This window comes from Crocodylus siamensis, chromosome 4, assembly GCF_052110815.1.
Source record: "Crocodylus siamensis isolate JL-2025a chromosome 4, ASM5211081v1, whole genome shotgun sequence".
NCBI lineage: Eukaryota > Metazoa > Chordata > Crocodylia > Crocodylidae > Crocodylus > Crocodylus siamensis.
In genome coordinates, this window is record NC_143398.1 from 3,386,378 (window position 1) to 3,411,633 (window position 25,256).

General features: G+C 47.1%; 1 protein-coding gene across 4 annotated transcripts in view; it reads left to right on the plus strand.

The window, feature by feature from the left end:
- Positions 1-1,596: 1,596 nt before the first annotated feature.
- Positions 1,597-25,256, plus strand: part of AHCYL2 (adenosylhomocysteinase like 2) — a 151,687-nt gene continuing 128,027 nt past the window's right edge. For 2 of the 4 annotated variants that reach the window (XM_090041476.1, XM_090041478.1), the window contains exon 1: positions 1,599-1,939. In XM_090041476.1, the coding sequence (XP_089897602.1) occupies positions 1,712-1,939 (228 nt within the window). In that variant the 5' untranslated portion in view covers positions 1,599-1,711. Of the gene's footprint in view, positions 1,940-25,256 lie in introns of all 4 variants that reach the window. The other 2 variants (XM_090041475.1, XM_090041479.1) reach the window with 2 other exon arrangements.

The window sequence follows — 25,256 nt, forward strand, 5'->3', positions numbered from 1 at the left end:
ATTAACCGTGCCTTATGTGGGGCGCCCTTGGAGTCCCCTTTAAGTTTTCTTCTGTCCCACGCTCTACTCGTCTGCCACGCCTTGATGGAAAAAATTGTTATACTGATGTTCTTGTAAGTAGGAGACTGCCTATTATATTTCATATGTTGTGGTCTTCTGCCTCCACGGGCCTTGACCCCTAGCCTCTCTTTAGCTAGGCCTCCCTGTCTAACCCACCAAACAGGGTTCAACTCCGAGGCTCTAGCCCTTTTCCTTGCCGTGAGGCTTGTGGCCCTCCTTTCTTCTCCAATCTGGAGCCCAGCCTCCCCAGCCCAGAGGCCCCACAGCCAGGGGGCCACAAGTTCAAGGCTGGGGAATGGCCCCGAGCCCACGCTGTCCTAGTCCACAAAAAACCCCAAAAGACAGAACTGTACTTCAGGGACACCAGAGCACCCTGGCCTTTTAGGATTGCGCCCTCTGGGGTCGCGGTCTGTACCCCCCCAAATCCTGCACCCACACTGGCACCAGGGCCAATGTACCCCAAATACTGTACCTTCTCCAGCACCAGGGTCAGTACACCCCAGATCCTGCACCCACACAGACACCAGGCCCCCCCAGTGTAATGGGGTCCCAATGAGGCCTCCTCCTTCCCAGCTAGCCTCACCCAAACCACCAGTGTTATTAAAAAACCCATAAACAGTCTGCCCACAGGCTATAACCGCCACCAAAAACATGTGATCAAAGAAGGCAGCACGCCAGCTCACATTTACTCGGGGTCATGCTTCTGCTCCCCGATCGGCTACTATCCTTCCTCTGGCGTTGCAGCTGCTTCTCCAGGTTCCTCGGTAGTTTCTTCAGCCTTTGGGCCACTCACCCAGCCTCTCCCTGGAGCTATCACACACACTCCTTCTCCCATGGCTACCAGGGGCCCAGCTACTGCCCAGCCCAGGACTTTTATAGTCCTGGCCGGCCCCCTTCCCATCACCTGACCAGCTGGCCTGGCTCAACTTTAAACCCCTACCTTACCAGCGCCCGGTGCCCAGGAAGTCCTGATCTTAGAGGGGCCGACCTGTCCTCCCTTCCTCTTTCATCTGGGGTCTTTCCTTCCCCTCTGAAGCCTCCACCTGCCTTTTGGTAACAGGGCCAGGGTTCCCTGTTCACCCCCCAAAATCCCTTGTTCTCCTGCGGCACCAAACAATTTCAAGATCAACAGACTAATCCGACTTTTCTCTGAGCCTAGTGAACTGAACTGCTCCAAACACCTTTAACTCCTACGAAATATGAATCTTCATTTCTGCCTGGGAGAACTTGTACGATCGTTTCTCCGATGCCGGATGAAGGGTGTTTGTGTCCGAAACCTCGCAATAATTTTATTTTATTTGAATGTATTTATCTAGTGCAAAAATGGAGCTGGTCTAATGAAGGAGATCACCTCTGCCAGGGGTGCGGATGGCTTTCGGTGCCCTCGACGCACTTGGGCGGCACACGCCGCACGAGAGCGGCAATACGACGCCGCCGCACGTGGAGCCCCAGCGCCGCGCGGACTCAAAGTCCCAGCGGCCCCCGCGGCGGGCGCTTCCGGGAGCGCGCGGGGCACGCCGGGAGCTGCAGTGGCCGCGGCGGCGGCGCCGGGCTCGGCGGACTCCAGGTCCCGTCAGGCCCCGCGCGGCGGCGGCCGGCGAGGGGGGGCCGCGCTGAGCCGCGCCGTGAGGGAGCCGAGCCGGCCGCGGCGATGTCGGTGCAGGTGGCGGTGCCGGCCGTGGAGCTGAAGGAGCTGGGCGGCCCCATGGAGCCCGCGGGCGCCGGGCCGCCCTGCCTGCCCGCCGACCCGCCGCCGCCGCCCTCCGCCATGAAGCGCAGCGACCCGCAGCACCGGCAGCGCGACGGCGCGGGGGGCGCGGGCGAGGCGCTCGTCAGCCCCGACGGCACTGTCACCGAGGCGCCCCGCACCGTCAAGAAGGTAGGGGGCCTCACGTGGGGGAGGGGGGGGCCCCGGGGTGAAGGGCTCCCCGCTCAATACAATTTGGGGCCCTCCAAGGGTGAGGACTCCCCATTCTGCGCAGTTTGGGGTCCCCCCGGGGTGAGGGCTCCCCATTCTGCGCAGTTTGGGGTCCCCCCGGGGTGAGGGCTCCCCATTCTGCGCAGTTTGGGGTCCCCCCGGGGTGAGGGCTCCCCATTCTGCACAGTTTGGGGTCCCCCCGGGGTGAGGGCTCCCCATTCTGCACAGTTTGGGGTCCCCTGGGGAGAGGGGGGCTGTTCTCCTCATGGGTGCCCCCCTCTCTATGCCCCAGGCTCTGCCCCTCAGAGTAGGACCGAGTCTGGGGAGGAGGGAGGGTGGCTCCATAGGGGGGGGGGTGCTCAGGTGGAGACCTTCCCCCCTGTTCCCCCCCAGTTGGAAGCTGCACTCATGGGTGAGGGTCTGGGGGTTGCCCTGGCATGCCTGGGGAGCCCCAAGGGTGTCTGTCCATCAGTGCCGTGTGTGTCCCCTCCAGTGCTGTGGGTCACCACCGTGAGGGAGGACCAGCCCGCCTGCCTCCCAAGCGGATCTGTGCAGAGGCTTATAGATCAGCCTTGCACCCTGTTAAGACGGGGACTTGATTTGGTCCAAAAATCTCCTTGTCTGTAGGAGAAAGGTCCCAGCTGGCAAGATCCAGGTGGAGAGCCCTTGCTTGCAGCCTGTCCCACCAGATAGGTCTGTGGAAGGACCAGAAGAAGCTGGTGCACTCGCCCGTCCTTGGAGAGTGATCTTGAGTGAGGCTCCTAATTTCAAACCCAGGGAGTCCTCTGCATGCCTCCCTCAAGATCCTGCCCCCTGGAGAGGAGAGTCCAGGATCTGTTATCTGATGTCCCACCCGATCGCCTTCTGTGGTGGTCGGCTCTGTTAGAAATCAGGTTGCCTTTTTCTTCTCCATCCCCTTCTTGGGAGTCCATCATTAAAAGGACGCTCGTTTTTCTGCATACCCTCTTCCTGAAACCATGACTTGGTTGATAACAGGATGGGCATAGTGGCAGGTCAGTCCTGCCACAAAACGATGGCATATTTAGACTCTCTCAATGCATCAGGAGCAGGAGGACTGGTATGGGTGGTGAGGCATGCTATGGGGATCATTGTAAAGGGCTCTGCCTCTTTCCCCCTAGGCTCACCTGGCAGGGCCAGATACAAGAACAAACAGTGCTGAGCTTTGGGGGAGCTGCAGTAGGAGGACAGATTATGCCTGAGGAGCTGTTAATCCCCCTCCAGTCTGTCCCCATTACCTAGTGTTGGGGGCTGTCAGTCTGTGCGGCTGTTATTGGAAGCGAGATGTGTCGAATGCGGGTGTCTGGTAGAACATGCTGTTCCTTCTCCTCGGGTGATGCTGCTGCTTTCCAGTGAGTTCAGCTTGTACTTTGTTCCTGCGCCCAAAAGGTTCATTTTACCAGGTTGACAAATCCAGGATTACTTTCCTCACTGCCCTGAGAGAAGAAACAGTAGATTTAAGAACAGGTGGTTTTTTGTTTTTTTTTAATTGTTATGAAACCAGCACCTGAAAAATTGCCTGTGCACAAGCTATCCAGGGCTCACATGGTACAGCAATAAATATAAAAGCAAATGCGTACCCCTTGTAAGGCAGCATAGAATAATAAATGTAAAATTCCTGTGGTTTTAAGACTTTCTAGGCTTGCCTTGATTGGAAGGCAAGGGAGGGAAACTGTGTTGTAAATGTCTTGGTGAATGTATGTTGAAATCCTAGGATGGATGAAGCAAGCTGTAGTTCTAATGTGTGAACAGGTCAAGTAGAAGGCAGGGTAGATTTGCAGTTTATAGACTAACCAAAGTAGGTAGGGTGGGGAGTGTGCATGCGTTTACAGGAGCCTACTGTCTCTCTCCTCAACAGAAGCTTTCGTTCGGGGTGGGAGGGGAGTATATACACTAACTTACTATCATAGAAAATGAGGGTTAGAAGAGACCTCAGGAGGTCATGTCCGGTCCAACCACCTGCTCAGATCAAGACCATCCCCAAATACATCATCCCAGCCAAAGCTTTGTCTAAGCTGGGTTTTGAAAACCTCCAAGGTTGGAGTTTTCACCAACCTTTCTGGGTAACCTGTTCCAGTGTTTCACCACCCTCCTGGTGAAAAAATTCTTCCTAATATCTAACCTCAACTTCTGTTGCTGCAACTTGAGCCCATTGCTCCTTGTTCTGTCATCTGCCCCCACTGAGAACAGTCCAGCTCCATCCTCTTTCGAACCGCTCTGCAGGCTGTTGAAGGCTGCTATTAAATCCCTGTTTGTCTCTCAACACAAGCTTTCGTGGGCTGAAGCTCACTTCATCAGATGTTGTAAAAGAACATGTACAAACTACTTCTGTTAGCAGGTCCTGTCAGCCCTAAAGGGGAACTTAAGTCTTATCTTGCTAACACATTAAGCATTTCAGGATTCCTGGTGTATGTCTTAACATGCATTAAATTGCATATACTTAAACTCTGTGTTTTTCATCTGTGGAGGTGACCTCAGAGTTTGTTTCAATTAATCGGGGCTCTGCTTTTACTTGATTACTCTCGTCGTTTAGACCTGTTACACATATACGTATCCATTCAGTCTTGCAAAATTCTCCCTGCACCCATCATCCGGTGGGTGGGCACCAATTAATTTTTTCATTAGATAAGAGTGAAGGTTTTTGTACCCAGACTGATGAATGTTAATGATTGTGCAAAGTCACGCCAGTTTATTGATACGCTTGTAATAGCTGGTCAATAGAAAAAAATGGCACAATGAATGCCTACGCTCTGGTTCTGCAGATACCTATGTACATGTTTAATTTTAATTGTATTGGTACTTGTGGCATTCATGGAAGTATCAATAACCAAGTTAAGCACTCTTTTTTTCATACCTGAAGCTTTAAGATTTGTCCTTGAAGTTTCTCTAGACAAGGGGTTGGCAAAGTCTGGCTCGTGGGCCAGATTGGGCCTGTGATGGACTCCATTTTTCAGCAGCTCCTGACTGCTGCTGCCGGACCCAGCCCCACTGCCCAGGGACCCTGGCCCATCTGCCCCACACCCCATGGTGGGGACCTGTGTGGGCAGGCCATGCTGTCGTGGGACAGGGATAGGGCTGTTGCTGGGAGGAGACAGGCAGGGTTGGGGAGACCCCAGGATCTCGGGGTGGTGACAGTGCAGGGCAGAGCCACAAATCGCTGCCTGCGTGCCTTTGTGGATGCTTTTGCAGCCCCGTGCTGTCGCCACTCCAAGATCCCGGCCCTAGAGCGGCTCCCTGCCCAGCTGTGCAAGCTGCCCATGCGGCTCCCGACTGGGCTCCATGGAGACCCTGAGAGCACGGGGACATACATGATGGCATGAAGCAGAGTCCTAGTCCTGCAGCTCTGCATTGTCACGGGACTGGCCAGGAGCCTCGTGGGCAGGGGCTGCTGGGAAATCGAGTCCAGCTACTGGCCAGATCTGCCATTTTGCCCACTCCCGCTTTAGCCAGTTGTCTAAGTGATAACTGTAATAGCCCCCCTCTCTGACATCTTGGAAGCAGCCTGTATGGTCCAGGCTTCCCAAAGGAACCACTTATTTTGGGGCTTCTGCTCTGAAGTATTTGGTCTGAGACACTTTGCAGCTGACAGTCAGAGGTACTGAATAAAGGTCAAAATCATTAGGACGAGTCACATGAATTGCTTGTAGTCTTAACAGATTTCACTGTGCAGTTGCAGTTCGCTGGTTAGGTGAGTTCCTGTTGACCTCAGCTGAGACTGAATGTTCAGCACTTTATGGATCAGGCTGAAGGCTGGCATCCATAAATCAGGTTATTAAGAATCGGGAAACGGATGTTGGTGCCTATGATGTGATCTGTTGGTGCCAGCAGCAGAGTGCAAGTTAGGACTCCCAGCTCATTTTCCACCTGCAACTCTTGTGCCTCTGTTTCCCTATGAAATGAGTCTGTCCTCACGGCTTGCACAGATGTGCATTGCACTTGTCTCGCACATAGGGCTTATTAAACGCTTGTAAGCCACACTGAGATCTCCAGATAAAAGGCACGAAGTTTTATTATTAATAATGCATTTGCTCAGTTAAGAAATAGAAAGGTTACTTTTTTCTAACCGTCAGCGCTGAAAGCACAGCTTGCTCTGTGAATGTCAAGCTGTGTTCTTTCTGCTGCTTCACGTTATCAAAATAAAGGTTCGGGAATCGGAACTGAGCTGGCAATCCTGTTGATTCATTAAGCCGAACAGAATAGAGCACAGCTTGCTCTTCCACAGCTCGACCGCCTCTGCAGTACTGATGGCAGTACAAGCTGCGGGGTTTGTCTGTAAACTAAGTGGGCACGGAGCTGACAACACAGGGCTCAGGTCTGCACGGTAACTGGGTGCATCTCCTAGTCACGTCGCTCATCCGAGTGCAACCCCAACTCAAAATCCTCAGCAACGTGATTCAGGCAGGATAAATGTCTGGTGCTCACTAGACTGGCACGTCACCTGACTGGTGAGCTGCAGTTGGGCATTTCGTTTGGCTAAGATTATAAACGACTCTCGTGTGGCTTGTCTAAACGATGATTCTGACCTTGACTTCCATTTTATTGCATGGGCGAGTCAAAATGCTGCCTTTTCACCTTAAACCCAGTTGCTTGGTGCAATGTTTTTGCCACATTTATGGTTCCTGTTATACAGCAGTCCACATTCCTCTCCAGATTTCTGACTCTGCACCCATATTTGGCATTTGCTCAATTTTGTTCTAATCCATAGTGATCGGTTACACCAGGGTAATAAACGTTTCCCCTGAGGCTGAATTCCCTAGTGCTGCTCGTAATGAGTGTGATTTGTATGCTAGTTAGTACAATCTTACCTTTGGAGGCAACAATCTTTCATCACTGTATAATACACTTGGGTCCATCTCCCTCAGCATGCGCAGTTTATTTTTAGATAGCATCTTGGGTGTGACGCATTCAGAGCTTTGTAGAAAGACCGATACGGTAGCCTGGGGTACTGAGAGTCTCCCAGCAGAAAGGGAAAAGGGAAGTGTAGAGAAGAAAAAACTAGTGAAATAGAAAAGTATTCAGATGTTAGATCAGTGCAGGAATGAGGTAATGGGCTATGAGCAAAGGTGCCTGAACCCTGTGATCATTTTATTTTATTTTTTTAGTGACAGATTACAGTTTTCCAGGAATCTGAAGCCATTTCTAACTTGTGCCAAAATAGGCAGAAATGTTAAACTATGATCTTTTTCTCTTCCTTGTCAGAGAAGTATAAACTCTGTGGTTTTGCTTTGTCTGCAATTTAGAGTTTGCAGTTGATTTGGTTTAGTTATCACCCAGTAGCTCAGGGATGGGCTATGGGTAGTAACAGAGACTTGGAAATTGTATTTGACCTTTAAGTTGTCTTTTGAGTATCTGCAATTTATCAGTTGCCAAACAATTTAATGTCCTGTGTGAAATGAAAGGGGCAAGAAAGGAAGAAATGAGTTAGGTGGTTTGGAAGGGAGAGCAGTGGCATTGTGAATGAGAGTGAGTGACTCTTTAACAGCACAAGACAAAGATGACTGGCAAATGGGTAGCAAAGACAGGGAGAGTAGATTTATTTTAAATGAAATGCAGCGTGTATGATGGGGAATTGTTGCAGGCTATCGCTAGTTTGACTAGGAGGGTTTTTTTGTGATTTTTTTAGTAGGCTGAAAGCCAATGAATGTGTTGCTACAACATTTAGTAGTTCCTGAAATTGAGAGCAAGATGGTTGGACCAAGCATACATAAAGATTTCAACCGTGGCGTTGCTCTGAAGGTAGTAATGCAGGACTTGGAGATGAGAGGGAGAAAGAGAGCTGGTGGCCCAGGACATTTCAATTTGGAGCTTTGAGTGTGAAGTTAAGGTGATAAATAGTATTGGAGAGACCTGAGTTTAATCTGTGCGTGCATGTAGAGGAGGAAGAAGAAGACATGCATAGCATCAGGATTAGAGGTGGTTATATTCAAGAGAAAGATGTTAGTCTTGAAGACATTAAATAAGGAACAGGCCTGTAGGTTCAAGCTGGTGGCCATCAAGTAAGGTGAAAGAGGAGCCAGTGATTTGACAGAGCTGTAGTGTTAATGCTGTCTCTGAAAGTGACTGTGGATCTAGAGATGAATTCTCTCTTTGGGAGCTGAGATATGAAGAAGTGGATCAAAACTGGGAACTGATGACTGTATTAGAAAGGATGAAGGGAAGAAATAAAGCCTTACCTCAAAATGGAAGACAGAGGCAGTCTGTGTAGTAAGGTCCGGTCTTACCGTATGTGGGCTGGAGGCTGCTCGTCTGCAGTGGTGGTGATCATGATGATGAGATCTAAGGCATCTAAAGCACACTAGATCCAAGAATAAGGGGAATCAAAGTGTGAGAGAACAAGTGTCCAGTCAGTCTCTCACCTGTAGCACTCTGTCCACAGGGCATGAAGAGCTGTAGGCATCCACACTGCAAGCTTGCCCCAAACATGCCTTGACCCTGAGCTACAAGAGCCATCTCTGATGGCGGTTCTCTGCTGTGATGGCATCTATAGGGTCATTAGGTGCCACTTTTGTCATTGAAAATTTTAGCCATGAGTACTCTACTCCAGTGCATGGGTAGACAGGGTGAACTGAGTACTTTACCACGCTGGATGCCCTTTAGATAGCGGTTGGGTTTGTCTACTAGCCCAGGCTGGGTTTGTCACAGTCATAGCCCTGAGAGCCATTCCAGCCCCTGTTAGCAGTCACATTGTTGAGATAAAGATGGAACAGTTGATGGCAGTGATATAAAAAAAAGAGTAAAGGTTCAGTAAACTCTAATTTTCCTGACTTATATCCTGAAGCTGTATAGAAATTCTGTTCCCACCTGTTACCAGATGTCATTATGGACCATGAAGGGAGCCAACATCAAATTTACCAAACGCTGCATTCACTGTGCCTTTATTAAGTTGCATTGAAGTTTTTGGAGGCCAGTTCGGTGCTGTCCAATGGGGAGAGTGAGAAATAAGATGGAAGGGTCTCCGATTAGATTTCCTTAAGCAGTTCTCAAAGTGTGTGAATGCTGTTAAGTTAAAGACTTCCGAAACCAAATCTTATTTGGGGATGCTTGCTGTTATAACTCAATTGACTATCTCTGTCAAAGACCCTGAAGCAACAGCTTGCAGCTGCACTTTTCTTTTTTTATTAGTAGACTGCATTGTTTTCATGGATCTGGGGGTGTATAAGAAACAGATTGGGGGGGTGTCTTTTGATGCTCATTGGGCTGTATGAATGGTATTGGATGAAACAGTGCATTGGCAAAGAGTTCAGGAGCCATGTGTGTGCAAGAATAAACTGCAGCTGTCTTTTGTTGTATTATGGAAGTACGGCTTGTGGAAATCGGAGCCCAGCAGAGAAAGGGTCTTGGCTGTTCAGCTCACAGCAGAGCATTGCACGCAGGGACTGGTAGCCTCCAAGGCTTCTCATCTTGGTATTAAACATGAGGGCAGCTGTTCGCCATGTTGTCCTCTTGTAGCTTGCACTTGGATATCCTACAGGCCAAAAGCTCTGCAGCTGTATCTAACTGGTCAGACTTCAGAGTGATGTGGTACACAAGTGGTTAAAAGCCTTTTGCAGCCAAACATGCTGATTATAATGACAACGTTGGCATGGTAGGCACGGTTTTGAAACTTCTAATTTCCAGAACAGAACCCCTCTTGTTCTGCACTCCTGCTCAAATGCACGCTTCTCATGTGCACAAGTAATGGACGTTAAGTCACAAGTTGATCAGAAAGTTGTAATTTTTCTCTTGGGTCCAACTTGCTGCCTGCAGACTTCTGCAGAATCCACATTTGAAGTCACAGTCGCAAGTAAGTTGTTTCAGGCAGCTGGGGTTGGAAAAGAGAGAGCTTTTTCCAGCAAAAGCCAAGGTATTTGCAGGCCCAGAGGAGAAGCCAATTTTACAAGAAGAGGCTGGTACAACTCCACAGAAGGCTTTGTAACCAAGAACAATTGTGATCTGACTGCCAAAATGAATGTGGAGCCCTGGGAATTGCTGGATGATGGAATGACATGGTCATGTGCATCTCTCTGCGCGGGAAGGTGAGCGTTGTACGTATGCTCGAGTTGGGAGTGCTGACACCCCAGGGAGGCCCTGCAGCATTGCAGAGAGACACAGCCCTGGAGAAAAGTTGTAGTGGAAGTGGATTCTCAGCAGCGTCATGTTGCTGCGTGATGCAGGTGAAAGGGCGTTCAGGGGCCAGGACTCTCCTGGTCCTATGTGGAGGTAGCAAAAGGAAAGTCGTGAATTGAGGGAATGACTTGTGAGACAGGACTGTGTTTTGAGAATGCTTTGGTAGCTCGAGAAATGCATCCAGTTGAGGCGGTTAACTCAAAGTTTATAGCTTTTCCTGAAAAGAGTCACAGAGGATGGTGAGGGGAGAGTCAATAGGCTGAATGGGGTGCTGGCAGCGCAGGATGGGGCCCCAGAAATCTACTTTATTGTGGGTTTTTGGGGTGTGTCGTTTTCCCTAACCTCCTAGTCGAAACCCAAGATTTTTGAGTCTCAGCGTTTCTGTGCCCTCGATCTCTGTTAAACCCACTGCCAGCAGAATGGAAGTGTTCATAAAAGGAAAAAAAAAATCTTTAGCCTTCGGGCACTATATATAGTGTGTGCTGAAAACATCCACGAGTGCTTTACAAATACTAATTTATTTACCCAATACCTTTTGAAACCAAGTGGTATGATTACAGTGTTAGAGATGAGCGACAGGTGCAAAGAGAGATTTAAGGGCAAGGGTCAACTCATTGGTGCAGCACATTGACATGCCCAGGGTCTGTTTTTTCCCAGGATACCTTGTGTGATAGAGCACAGCTCCCAGTGACTTGCATCTCAGCCCTTGTGCCATTTGACTTCCTGCTCTCAAACCAGGCCCTGTGGTTAGCGGCCACCTGGGGAAAACTGCTTTTAAGTATCTTGCGTAGCATCGCATACGATCTGGCAGAGGCAGGAAGAGAATCTAACTCTTCAGCCTCTCTAAACCGTATAACAGTTCTTCTACTTCCTACAGCCTTTGTATTAGTCCTTGAACAACTTCCACTACCTCCATCAAAGGAAGCAGGAAGTCTGCAGAGAGGAGCCATCACTGCCCAGCCTTGATACCCTTCCAAGAGTGTTGCCTGTCCTGCAGAAAAAGCCAGCATCAAGTAGAGACAGTTATAACACAGACACTCGAGGGGTTCAAGTTCAGATTCCCCAGGCAACTTGAAATCTGGTATTGCCTAACTTCCGAGTGCTTGACCTTGCCGCCTTAATACTCTACTAATGTTGTTTTTGTGTGTTTTAATTGTACAGGAAGTTGATGTGACAATGCATGCTATCACGTGTTTCCCTTTTTTTGAATTGCAGAGGGAGTGGCCTTGGAAACCCTGGAGTTTTTCATCCCGACTAAAAAGCTTGGTTGTGGGGTTTATAGGCATTGGTTATTTGTTTTTATGCCTTGCGCAAGATGCCAGAGGAAAATTTGGTGTTGGCAAGCTGAGAACTTCAGTACCCAGAGTTGAGAAGCTGGCAGGTTTCTCTGAGTTTACTCACCCCCCACCCCCCAATAGATGAAGATAAAGAGCAGTGGTGGGAACATTGTTTTTTCTGACAGTCAGAATACACCAGATTCTTTTGCCTTGGTTCATAGGGGGAAGTGGCAATACTTTAATCCCAGTGTTGTGTGAGAAATACATGAAGGGAGCTCTTCCCATGAGACTTAACGACTCAAGAGCCCATTAACTTATGGCAACTACTTGCTGCAGCAAGTCATGTTAGTGCCTGTTTTCAGAGAAAGTTTTCCTTTGTCTGTCAGGGGACTAACTTGCTGTTGTGGGTTGTAAAGCCCTATTGCTTATGGAAATAGGAAAGTTTGCTTCAACTTCTTTGCCATAGGTTTCAGGGGTACAGGTTGTAGCTGTGTTAATATAAGGACATAGCCAGATAAGGTTCTTTGAATAAATTTGATATCTTTTATTAGACCAACTCAAATAGTTTAATAAAAGATATCAGATTTACCCAAAGAACCTTCTTTGCATAGGTTTGGCACCTGACTTACCAGTTGTAAAATGAAATCACAAATGATGTATTGTAAAAAGTTTCAAGAACCTTGGATGACCTGCACCTTCTACCATCATAGTCCCCAAAACTCGGTTCAGGTAGAGGAGTCGGGAGTTACCTGAAACCATTTTTGGTAACCTAGCTTCATTACAACTTCTGCTTCTCTTTTAGGGCATGTTTTTATTCAGCCGCCAAAGTACATTTTGCTGCTTTCTAGACATACAGGTTGTGTATTGATTTGAGGGCTGGATGGCAGGGACATTTAGCAAAAACAGGAATTCACGCTGAAATGAATATTGGCAAATGCTTTGAGCTCCTGTATGTGAGCGCAAAGGTCTCTTGTGCGCTTGCTTTTTTGTTCAGATTTTCCCGTGGTTCTTTTGGGTCAGTAATTGGTGTTAGAGGTGTTGAACCCAGTGCAAAGGCCAGAAGGCAAGGGAGGACTCTTTCAAAACTGCCAAATGGTTTCCTTATTGTTGTAAAATCAGTTTTTGGAGTATGAGCAGTCGCTTGGCAAGTCCAAATGACAGGCTGAGAGTCAGGAAGTGCTTAGCTAGTGAACTGGCAGCTTATTTCATGCCCTGTAGTCTGCAAGGTGGATACTTATCCTTGCCATGTGTTGTGCATAATGAGAGAGTGAGAAGTTCACAGGACTTCAGTGACATTTGCTATAGCCGCCTTTTCAATTTGCTGTCTTCTTGGCTGATTTTTTTTGTTCAAAGAGAGGTTCAGTGGTGCTTCTGTTCTTCTGTTGTACTTGCGGGTTTTAAATGAGCCACAAGACGAGAGAAATCCAGCAAATCAGCCCTACAGGTAGGCTATAATAACGTCTGTTTTCTGGAATTTGGTCTTCTAGAGCTGCTGGCTCCTGGGTTTCATTTTTAACCCCAGTGGCACTTGAATTGCATCCATTGGCTTTCTTTTTGGGAGCTGGGGCTTTGAGTGCTTTGCTACTTACAATGTCTGCCTGTGCAGTGACAATCTGTGAACTGAGGGCTTTTAATGCTGTATTGTGTAGGCTTTTGAGCCTGGCTTTTACCGTCTGAGTTGAGCTGACCTTACAATGACAGGAATTTAAGACGGTACATTGTAACTGATATTTAATCCTGCTCTTGGTTTTTTTGCTTCTGCACATGTGAGGGGGTGTTTAATTGTTAAAATCCAAATGGGGAGGGGAGCAATGATGTCAAGAAGGAAAGACTCATGGTGCATCTGTGTTTCTTGGATGCCAGGTTTGCTGGATGATTTATGATGTAATTTTTGAATCTCACGTAGGAGCTAGCGGTGACTCAAGTGACTAATCTATTTATCAGAGCTGTAAAGTGGACCTAATCCATTTTCTGTGGCACTCCAGTAGAGGTAGGAGGGAAGGAATGAGTGTTGGCCTGTTACCATGTTGGTCTGCCCTAACTGATGATACAGCTTGAACCTTAGGTCTCACTTCCAGCAATCCCACCAAACTGTTTGTAAGGGACTGTTTATCTCTTCAGTAGCTGTTACAGGAGATGTGTGTTGCTTGGGACTGCTCTTCTACCGGGACCTGTCGAGGTTCCCTGCAGGCCCTATGCACATTTTGCAGATTCTTTCTGCGTAACCTAAGATATGATCTTTCCCATCCACCCCAGCAACTAAAACTATCATTCAAGCTCTCATTGATTCCTTCCATTTTCTCTCTTACTTGGGGTCTTGCCTTGTTCATGGCCATCCAGGATACCATTACAAGGATCGTTTTCATACACTCCATATTTGCCCAGATCCTCCTCAGTTGTTACTGAAGTTGGATCCTGCCTTCAGTCAGCCAATGGTATCAGCCTCCATTGATCATTTTGCAGATTTTCAAGCAAGATTTTCTGCCCCTGTGCTGCCTGCCACAGATTGGCCCACCCCTGTTCTAGTACTAAGAAGAAAAGCCTCCCAAGTGTCTCCAAATTGACTTACCCATTTCACCTTGACCATGAGACCTGCAAAACCCCCAAGCCACACTTGACAGTGGTTAGGCTCCTGATCTCTGGGACCTCTCGCTTTTGTGTCGATCTGCTTTGTCCCATGGTTTTTTTTGTATTCCCTCATCCTTCCATATCTGTCTTTTCTCTTTGTTTTATACCTGAGAATAAAGGATTTCCCCCTTCATATACACATGCTCAAATAAGCGATCAAAGCAGGCTGCACAGGACGGGGAGCTTAATTGGGGAAGGGGAAGCTGTTGGGGGCAGCCTTTTAAATGCTGTGTCGTGTCTGTATGGCACCCAGTATGGGGCTCAAGCGCTCTGGCAATGCTAATAAAAGTCCTGTATCAGTGTGCAAAGAGCCAGCTGTCTAATGCACATGTACAGCAGACAGCAACTGGAATGGCTAGGGCTGGAGACAAATGCTCTGAACACCAGCCAGCAATTGGTGTCCACTTGTTTTTAGCATTTAGTCATAATATGCAAGGTACTAAAATCACAGCTTTCTGCGTAGCCCTTCCTTTCCCTCTCAAGTTCAGATCTAATGCAGGTAGCTGCTTATGTGTCAAGAGCATGTTGAAACTCGGACTCATTCTAGACACTGCCTCAGAGCTTGAAATCCCTGGTATCAAATAACAAAGCACTAATTTGACTCTTGGGGTTTGTGAAGTAATTGGCCACTTCCTCTGCTTGTACTTCCCTGGTGCCCCAGTAGTCTTTTCTTCGTGCTCTGATGGATGAGGTGTTTAAGCCTACCTCCATGAAGACGCATGCTAGGAGAACGGCAGCTTACAGCTGGGATACCTTGCAGCAGTGGGGACCAACCTGTTTGGCAAGCGTGCCACAAATGAAGCACCACATCCTTGCAAAATGCCACTCTGATCCCCTTCCTGTGCCTGAGCCACTGCTCTGTTTTCTGCCCCTGTGCTGCCTGCCACAGGTTGGCCCACCCCTGTTTTACAGCATGGGTTTGCAGACACTGATGCGGAAGTACGTTAGTCCCTTGAATGAAACTGTGGGTCTTCCCATTTCAGACTTAAATGCCAGATTCATATTCCCACTGTATTTTTTGTTTTTTTAATGTTAACTAGGGCTTCTTTACAATAATTCGCATGGGGTGGGGGGGAAGGAATAAGAGAGAACAATAACTAAGCAACTAAATAAATAGGAATGAAAAAAGTGACAGAATGCCAAAGCACCTGGGTCTTTTGCTGAGTGTGTTGCTTTGTAAGGTATTTGGACACCCTGAGATGAGAGCGCAGTAGAGGCAGCATATTCAGCACTCGCTTGGGCACTGGCAAAGCCTCACCTGGAGTACTCTGTCCAGTTTTGGCCCTCACATCCCAGAAAGGATTGGGACAGATTGGAAAGAGTCCAGTGGAGTGTGACCAAAATGATTAGAGGCCTGGGAAGCATGATTTGTGAGGAAAGACTGGAAGATCGGGAGCTATTTAGTTTGGAGAAGAGCAGCCTGATAGGGAATTTGATATCAGTTCAAATACCTGAAGAGCAATGACAGAGAGGATGGAGATGGGCTCTTCATGGTGACTCTAGGAGATGGACTAGGAGCAATGGCTTTCATCTGCAGCAGGGGAAATTTAGGTTAAATCAGATTAGGAGGAACTTTCTGACTCTGAGGACAGTCAACCATTGGAACAGGCACCTGGAGAAGTTGTGGACTCTCCACCCCTGGAAATTTTCAAGAGCAGGTTGGACAGACCCTTGGCTGGGATGGTTTAGTCAGGGATTCATAGATTTCTAGAGTTGGAAGGGACCTGGTAGATCATCAGGTCTGACCCCCTGGTCCAGGCAGGAAAGAGCGCTGGGGTTAAGTAACCCCAGCCAGATTCCTCTCTAACCTCTTAAACACCTCCAGGGTAGGGGAAAGCACCACCTCCCTTGGAAGCCCATTCCATATTTTGGCAACCCTTACTGTATAGAATTTATTCCTTATGTCCAATCTAAATCTGTTCTCCTTCAGTTTGTGGCCATTATTTCTGGAAACGCCGAGGGGTGTCCTCGTAAGCAGAGTGTCCCCTATTCCCTGCTGGCCCCCCGATGAGTTTGTAGGCAGCCACAAGATCGCCTTTCAGCCTTCTCTTGCGGAGGCTGAAGATTCTCAGTCTGTCTTCATAGGGTCTTACCTGCAGGCCCTCAACCATACAGGAGCAGCCCCTCTCTGGATCTACTCAAGGTTATCCACATCCCTCTTGAAGTGTGGCACCCAAAACTGGATGCAGTACTCCAACTGCGGCTTCACCAATGCTGCGTAGAGGGGGAGGATCACTTCCCTGGACCTGCTCATGATGCTCCTGCTGATGCAAAACAGTGTGGTTAGCCTTGTTTATTACCTCGTCGCACTGGCGACTCAAGTTCATTTTTGTGTCAACCAGGGCTCCAAGATCCCTTTCCAGTGTTGTGGTACTCAGAGTGGTACCCCCCAGTCTGTAGGTGTGTTGGAGACTCTTTCTCCCCAGGTGCAGCACCTTGCATTTATTCTGGTTGAATTGCATCCTATTCTGATGTGCCCACTTCCCCAGTCTGTCCAAATCTGCCCTGCCCTCCAGTGTGTTTATGATCCTGCCTTGAGCAGGGGGCTGGACTAGGTGACCTTGAGAGGTCCCTTCCAGCCCTACTTTCCTATGAGCCTCATCAATCTGAGTTCTGTACCAAAATCATGGCTACTAGAGGGCGGAGGGAGAAACCCTCTTAGAGTCCTTTCTCCCTGCCAGGCCTAGGCTCATTCCCTCTGGTATACTTTCTCTGGCCTTGCTGGTGTTGATAACTCATGTCAAATTAGCATTATCTGCATTTTCCATTGGTAAGCTGTTTTCATTCCCCTAAATCCATTAATTCATCTAAACAAGATCATATCTGCTCAACACAGACGCCGGTGGTTCTCCTCCCTTTAGCCTCCGTGCTTTTATTTATCAACCAGGTCGGCAACCTGGTTCTCAGTCCACGCAGCAAGGTTTGAAGCCAGCCCAACTAGAAAATTATTCTGAGACTAAGATTTTTGTGTAAAACGGCTTAATCTTTCTGAAAACAGTGGCATTTCAGCGGGCAGGGATTAACTGTGCGACAAGCCATTTGGGAATGGATCATAATTTAGCTGACTGTTACGGGTACCAGACTTTGGTTAGTTAAGGGCTGTGCTGGTTACTTGTTATTAACTGTTCTCTGGCTCATCTTATGCATTAAAAGGAGTATTGAAGCTACTCCTGTCTTTAGCTGGGCTATTTATAAACCAGGTAGCAATTTAGCTTGTTGTCCATACACACCTCTTTAAATTTGGAGATGGATCATGTAACACTTATCAAGAAGCTGTCCTGGAGCTATCAAGAGGCTGTCAAGGAGCAAAGCTGACACCAGTAGGATTGATTTTTTTTTTTTTTTTTTTTTTTTTTTTTTTTTTAGCAGTTCCTTTTGGCCCTTAATAGGGACAATCCTGTGCTGCTGCTGCTGAGGCATCTCGGGTTTGGGAAATATAATTCCCTCGACATCCCTAAGATGGAGATGCTTTCCCCGGTCAGATGTGTTTCAGTCTGGTGCTCCTGAAGAAAGAATCTGTGCAGGAGTAGCTCATGCATTGTGCTGGGTGAAGGAGGAGTCAGGCAGATAACCAGCTTTGCTTCCTTTTTTTGTTTTAGCACACACCTGGAGATAAAAGCAGCGCTGCCAGAAGAAGGCTGGTTCCTTGGGCTAAATGCCAGTAGAGGACTGGAGCATTTCAGAGGCAATTTACTTGGCCCCGAACGATCACGAGTGACCAGTGGAGGCAGGGTAAAGGTGCAGTATTACAAATTTAGATAAAGGATCACAGTAATATTTGGAGAGACTGCCACGAGTGGGGTCAGGAGAGAGAAAACAGCCAAAAGAAAGTGAGTGTGAATCTCATGAAAAGGAGAAAGTTGGTAGCTTAAATTGAGCAGAGACAAATTCATATTGGTGTGTCTTAGCTGCTGATGTCCTAGAATTGTCTAGATTAGCGGCAGAAATTAAGCTCCCCTTCTTGGGCAGCCTGCTTTGATCACTTATTTGAGTGTGTGTGTGTATGAAGGGGGGAAATCCTTTGTCTTTTCTCCCTCCCCCTGGACACGTGTGCCCTAAAGTGCAGGACATCTACAACATAGAACATGTCCTCAACTTAATTGCTGTCATAGCCATGCAATGTTGCTTATTTGGGGTGCGCTGAGAAATATGCACGGTCCATTAAGTTGATCTCTTTCCCCTCTGACTGAGCTGTGTTGAACTGTGAAGCTAAGGAATACGCTATTCTGGATCCTGGAAGTCTACTCTGGGTTCAGGCCTACTAACAACTGTGTATAAATTATTGGGATATTTTTCCTGAGACTTTTGCCAAGTAAGTTATGCTATAGATCAGCAGTTTTTTTTTTATACTGCTTCATTACACCCCCCCCCACACCTTTTTTCTTTATTTAAAAAAGTTGAGGAGAAAAAAAGCTAAATAGTGTCTAAATACTATTTTGCCTAGCTTGATTCTGATGTGGTTTGGACTGGGTTGTAGCTGGCTGCTTTGATAGGGACAAGAGTAAAACAAAACTCATAGGAAGAGCAGCAGCATTTCCCCAGACAAAATGGTATCTTATGTTCCTCAACATCCTCCATAATAAACCAAGCTTTTAAGTTTGTCCAAATTGGGTTATTCAGTGCTAATGTTATACAGGATTCCTGATTAGTGGTGAGGAGGTTTCAGTTGCGAGACTACTTGGAGCTATGATGAAATTAATGTAACCGTGGCAACCATTATAATTAAAATAGGCCTCCTTGGGAAGTAAGGCTGTGTGTGTCCATGTGTGTGCTTTTGCTGCATTCATTTGTATCCTTTGCAGCAGCAGCACCATGTTATGTAAGCTATTTAATACCCTGGTGCCGAAGGCGACTCTCCTCATTTTTTAGTGCCTTTTGTGAGCTTTCTGCCTTGCCAGCCAGCTTTTGTGCCTGTTTCCTATGGAGCTGAAATGATTTTGTGACTGCCTTTTTCTCCGCAAAATACAAAACTGTTATCTCCCTTCCCTTTCTCTGCCATTCGTATTCTTGAGGACCAATACTGTTGCAGCACAAAGCTGGATCTGCATCCCTCCATCACTTCTCAGCCGTTTAGGGATTTTGTGAGAAATCGTGACTCTGCTCACGTGCATGTGTATCTTCACTATCCCAAGGCAGGGCAGAGCTGGACATCTTAATTAGTGGTAGACCAAGCTACACAGAGAGCCGTTTTCCTTGTTTCGGTCTGTTTCTCCCAAATTCTGTTCTTTTTGTGAAAGTAAGAACAAAGCTGGCAGCAAGGCTTTGCATTTTTCATTTTGGGGAGGGGGTGGGAGGTAGATGTGGCTCTTTTTCTCCTGTAGATATCCATTGCCACTAGGGGTGTGGAAATGCAGAACACAGGACTAAAATTGGAATAAACCTGAGGCCCAAAATGGAGCTAGTACGTGTCTACTAGTACATGTAGTGTGTGCATGACTACATATAAACCATGTCTACTGATTGCACAAAAAGATCTTTCAGAATTGAAGAAACACTTGAGATTTGTACAACAATAGGTAAAGAATTTAGACAGAAGGCAGATTTGTAGCTGGACACTCGGGGAATGGTACTTGCCTTCTGTCTGAATTCTTTACCTATTGTTGTACAAGTCTTAAGTGTTTCTTTAATTCTCAGAGATCTTTTCAATTCACTTCCTACACTTGTTGCTGCTTTGTGTAATCAGTTCACTTTTTCCCCTCCCTCAGTGGGCAGTATATGCCATCTGGGCAAGTCTCCACAGAAGAGTGACTAATTTAAATGCACAAACGAAGGGCAGGGAATGAGAGGCTTGCACCCTGCCTGGGTTAACAGGTTAACATTTTTAGAAGTCCTGGTTCTATATCTATCTGGAGGCCTTGTCCTTGCTGGGTCCCACCTTTCGTCATGCACCATGATCCTGGATTGCCCTGTACCTGCTGACTTCAGTTTCTCTGGCTCAGAGGCTGGCAAGTGGCATCCATGCTAATATTACCACTTTAAGGGACCTGTATTTTGGGCATCTTAATCTTAGTAATGACAGGGGGTTTTCTGAGGAAGTTTCTGGAAGGATAGTGTTGTCAGTCTAGATTACTGAAAGTACCCATATGTTTTTCACCCAAAATGAGGGGACAAGAGTCTGTACTATATATACAGATTTGCATCTGGTCTTATTAATAGTTTTATCTTTACCCTTCCCCAAGATAATCACTGGTGGTAGACCCAGAGGTGTAATGAGGGACAGGGAAGAAACCTAAATTCCCAGAATGAAAACTTTACATGATAGAGTTTTGTTTTGTGTGTTGCATCTTTCCTACACCCTGTAAACTAAACTTGATTCATTTATTATTTTACTTAAATTTTTTAAGTGTAAATAGGCAGCAGAACAAAGTTATAGTTTAATGTAAGACTTGCAGTGCAGTGGAGGTGGGGAAATCCAAAGTGGTTTCACCTGGTGGAGCGGTAGAGAAGACTATTGTAATAGTAGTTGCTGGGTTGTATGAAGAGATAAGGCCAGTAAACCAGCAGGAAGTAGAGGGATGCTGGGCTCAGTCTGTGGGGTGCCTTCAAACGCAGGCAATTTGGAACTGGATCCTGAGAAGAAGGGGAGGGTCTGGTGGTATTTGGAGGAAGGGGAGCAATGTGATTTCTGCATACCTTCTTGCAAATATAACAAGCCCCACTATCTACATGGTGGAATCCAAGGAGCTGGGCTGTAGAAGCCATAATAACTCCATTTCTGTTACTTTAGTCCATGTACCTGCTCCTATTCAGACATGTTCTGAAACAGTTGTGACTGGGAAGTTAAAGGACTAAGCTCTTCGGGAACCCAGGCAGCCTTTCCACAGGGATGCTTGGGGCAAGTAGCATCAGAGAACAGGAAGTCTGCCGCATGTATAGCGGGTACGAGAGAAGCTTTTGGGGGGTGAGCCCTGTACCTCCCAGGGAAGCGTGACCGAGACGGGGCCTGCGAATGGGCACCAAATGTGCCTGTCTAAATGGAAGCAAAACGTGATGCTTGGCTTTGGCTGAAGGTCGTGTCTCTGCCAGTCGAGTTTTTAATGCTGTTTCTGTGGTTACAGAACAAACAAGATCAGACAAAGGTCTGACAGTGGCAGCGCACGTAAGAGGCTGCATGCGCACGTTGGATGTAAGAAAGATGTTTACCTGCAGGTAATGATCTAGGAGTGGAGGGTGGGAGGAGATGGCCTGAGTCATTGAGCTCAGCCCCCCATGATGACAGGCAGCCACATAACGGACAGTAAGTTCAGAAGGGTCCCCAAGAATATCTGCTCCATCCCACGCATGCCACAAGCTCCGAGGCATTGCAGCCAACTCAGAGATCGTACAAAAGACCCAAGGCCTCAGAAACAACAGTGAGCCACAGGAAGACAACAGGAGATACTGAGGGTATTGCCAATGCCTTAAGATCCTGCAGAGATTTGGCAAGGGAGGTTTAAGTTGGATATTAGCAAAAACTTTCTCACTCAGAGGGTGGTGAAGCACTGGAAAAGATTACCTCGAAAAGTGGTGGAAGCTCCATCCTTGGAGGTTTTTAAGGCCTGACTAGACAAAGCCTTGGCTGGGATGATGTAGCTGGGGCTGGTCCTACTTTGAGCAGGGGTTGTGACCTCCTGAGGTCCCTTCCCACCCTCATTGTCTATGATTCTATGATCTGAAGAGGTTTTGGGGAGACAGAAACACACTCCAAAATGTTAGGTAATTGAGTTGTCCCCCACTTGCCTGCCATTCCACATACTTCTTGGTCTTGCTTACTGTTTGATGAGTTGGTTTAGGTGTTTCTTATAGTGAGTTTAGTGCTGCTAAAAGGATATGTCCTTTGAAAGGAACAGTTTCTAAGCTTGTGTGTCTGTGGCTCAAGCATTCTCTGCCATTTGTGAGCCTGCCAGCGATGGGATGTTGGTTCCCCTGGAATATGAGACCATCACAGACATTGCTAATGCTATCAGATTAACAACTTGAGTTACTTCTTTCCTGATTTGGATTTGTGTCGTGTGTCTAGATGTGAAATTCAGTATCCAGCCTTCTGTGCTATTGACTGTCCTCTTCTGTAACAGACTTGTAAAGAAAGACCAGTCTTGAAATACTGCCTCACTTTTCCCCCACACCAGACATAATACAGCTCTTAGAAGGATGAAATGATTTTTCCCTGGTATTGTGTAGCATGTCCAAGGAATAGTTCTTTTTGTTATGAGAAAGCAGGAGGAAATGCCTTGGATGCTGGGTTAGTATAGTCCAATGATGCTCAGCCTCTTGGCCCTGCAGGCCAAATGAGTGGCTTGAGGCCTGTCTACGGGCTTGCTGGGGAGTTGGGGCCCAACACTGCCCGCACCCATCCCCTGCACACTGGGATCCCAGGGGGCTGACACCACCTCCTTCTGCCCCCCATGTGCCGAGATTGGGGCCCGAAACCACCTCTCACTCCAGCCCTGGACCCGGGATTGGGTACCGGATCTAGCATACAGGGTCTGGGTCTCTGTGGATCTGGAGATTTGGGAGCAGGAGAGTGGTATCCCCGCTCCCCTCCACCACCAAATTTCCAGACCCATGGAGAGCCACATGGGCCAGATGACACAGCACTGTTTGCTGGAGGTGAAGCACCTCTGGTTTAGTTAGTTTGGTCTCATGACTTTTCAAGAGAGCAGCATTTTTAAATGGTTAAAGGCAAAGTTGCATACTTTTGCAGAATAGGTGTCAACTCTGGAGAGCAGCCACAGACTGAGTTTGGGTAGGGGGTAAGGGAATAATCTTGTTCTAAATGCTTTAAAAAGGGATGAGGAAAGTGAGCTGCAGTGTATATTTTGTATAAGATTAAAAAGCATAGAAATATGCTTGTGCAATGCAGAAAAATAAGATCTTGCCAGTTCATTTGATCCCTTGTGTTTTGTTTTATGCCAGTGTTTTGGCATGATCTCCATCAAGACGATCCTACCAATGTTTCCACTTGTGTATATGAAGTTGTAGCTTCTCTGGTTCCAGCCATTGCTGGGCTGAGGTCAGCTGCTGACACACCTGTATAGCACTTGTGGATTTTGTATTCGTAGTTTATAAATCAACTGTATTTCCTTGCTTTGGGTGGAAGAAGGGAGACTGCTGATTCATGATGCACAGTCATTGCATATTTAAAAATATGTATAGTAGAAATAAAAGCACGACTAGAAAAGGGCACCAGGAAAGATAAACAGCTTGGGGAGATGTCTGTGAAATGAGATATTAAGAAGGTTGGGACTCTAGAAGGAAGACTGAAGACATATGACAAGGATAAAGCAGATAATATAGTTGGTGTGTAAGGTAAAGTAAATTAAGGGGTGTGATTTACCTTTCTCATAATACAAAACCAAGGGACTCCCTCTTCTATGGGAAGATGGAATTTATAAAATAATTCAGAGGAAAATGCTTTACACATTGCATAACTAACTGTGGAGCTCTGTGCCAGAGTTTAGTGGGATTCAAAGGATTACACATACGAGCATCTAGTCTTAAGTAGGAGAGAAATAAAAAATACTCCAAACCATAAGGGTTTGTCTTGGACAACTGCTCTCTGAAGTTAGGAAGAAACTGTCTCTCTCTAGGCAGATTATTCCATGTCTGTGCATTATGGGGATTGAATTTGGGCTATTTCCTGTACCCTGCATCACTGGTATCTGAGCACCTCATCATTGCTAATGGTCTGATCCTTACGATTACTCCTGTGACATACGGTAATAATGCTTAGCCACGTTTTTCAGGTGGGAAACCAAGGCACTGAGAGATGGACTTGAGTCACACAGGTGGCTTGTGGTGGGATGAGGAATTATCTAGCCTACTGGACGAGGCTTCCTCCGGTTGGTTAGTTATACTATGTCTGTGAGCTCTAGTCATGGAACGAAATCTTGCTGCTAGGTGCCACTGTAATGACCACTGGGGACAGGATACCAGGCCTGCTGGACTTCCAATATCTCCATGGCAGTCTCCTGGGACAGTAGAGTGGCGTTGCTGTACCAAAGCACTTGGTAAAACAAATCAAAGTTTGGAAGAACAGTTTTGTAGTCCAAGTAGCTCAGAGACTCTCTGTCCCTAGGCAAGTCCCTTCACCTCTGAAGTTTTTCCTCATCTGCAAATTAAGTAGTAATACCTGGCTGCAGCAAACGGCTGTGATAGGGATTTTTTTTATTAAAGTGCCCAAAGGCAGAAAACACTTTGTACTGTGTGGAACTGAACCGCTTTACCTGTGTAACCATGAAAACGACTTGTATAAATGTCTAACATGGTGGTTTTCAACCTTTTCAGAGTCACAGCACCCCTCCGCCACCTCTTTTGAATGCGATGACATTCCCGCCTGAGAGCCACTGTTGGTGCTGCCTCAGTTTAACCTTGGTGCTTCTCAGCTGGGTGTTGCTGCCTCCAGGTAGAGCTGGCCTGTGTGCTGGGAAGGGCTGTGGCATAGATGCACACACCTGCATTAAGACTCCCTGATAACCAGGGATCCTGGTTTTCTCTGATTATTAAAAAAAAAAAAAAAAATCCCCGATTTTCAGATTTCAAAACGTAACCCAGAATCTACCCTTTTCCGTGATTAAAATGAAACACCACTGATTTACAGTTTATATATAGAGTGGTGTTTCATTTTAATTACAGAAAAAGATGGATTTGGGGTTACTTTTTTAAATCCAAAAATTGGGGGGTTTTTATCAAAGAAAACCAGGATCCCCCACTGATAACCCTAAGCCAACTTGAGTTGTCTTGGCTGTAAGCCTTCCACATCTTGGCCTCTAGCCCCAGTGGTCCTTCTGGAAACAGGTATGCGGATAGAAGTGTTCTACATCCCTCTGTTTCCAGGAGGAGTATGGAGGGGTAGGCTGGAAAGGATACAGCCCAAGCCAGCTCTGTCTGCTTTAGGGTGATCAGAGAGGCCCAGCGCAGCAGGAGAACGCACATGCCACAGCTCTACATGGGGGACAGTTTTACTTGGCCATTGCCGCGACAGTGCTTGCATCATGGCATCCCTCTTGAACCACTGCCCTAGCAGCTCTGGCGTTCCCGTTTCATTTGTTGCTTTTGATTTGTAATGTTTTTCTGATGCTCTTTTAAAACAGAGCCAATCTCTGCTGCAGTTGAGTTGTTCAGCATAAGAAACGTGCTTGCTGAACTGATATAAAAACTCTTATTGTGGGTTTTGTGTGCTGCTGGGCGACTATGCCATGGTGGTGTGAGTACGTTGACCACAGAAGGCTTACAGTTTTAGAAGTTAATTGTCTAGTTACCACAATAAA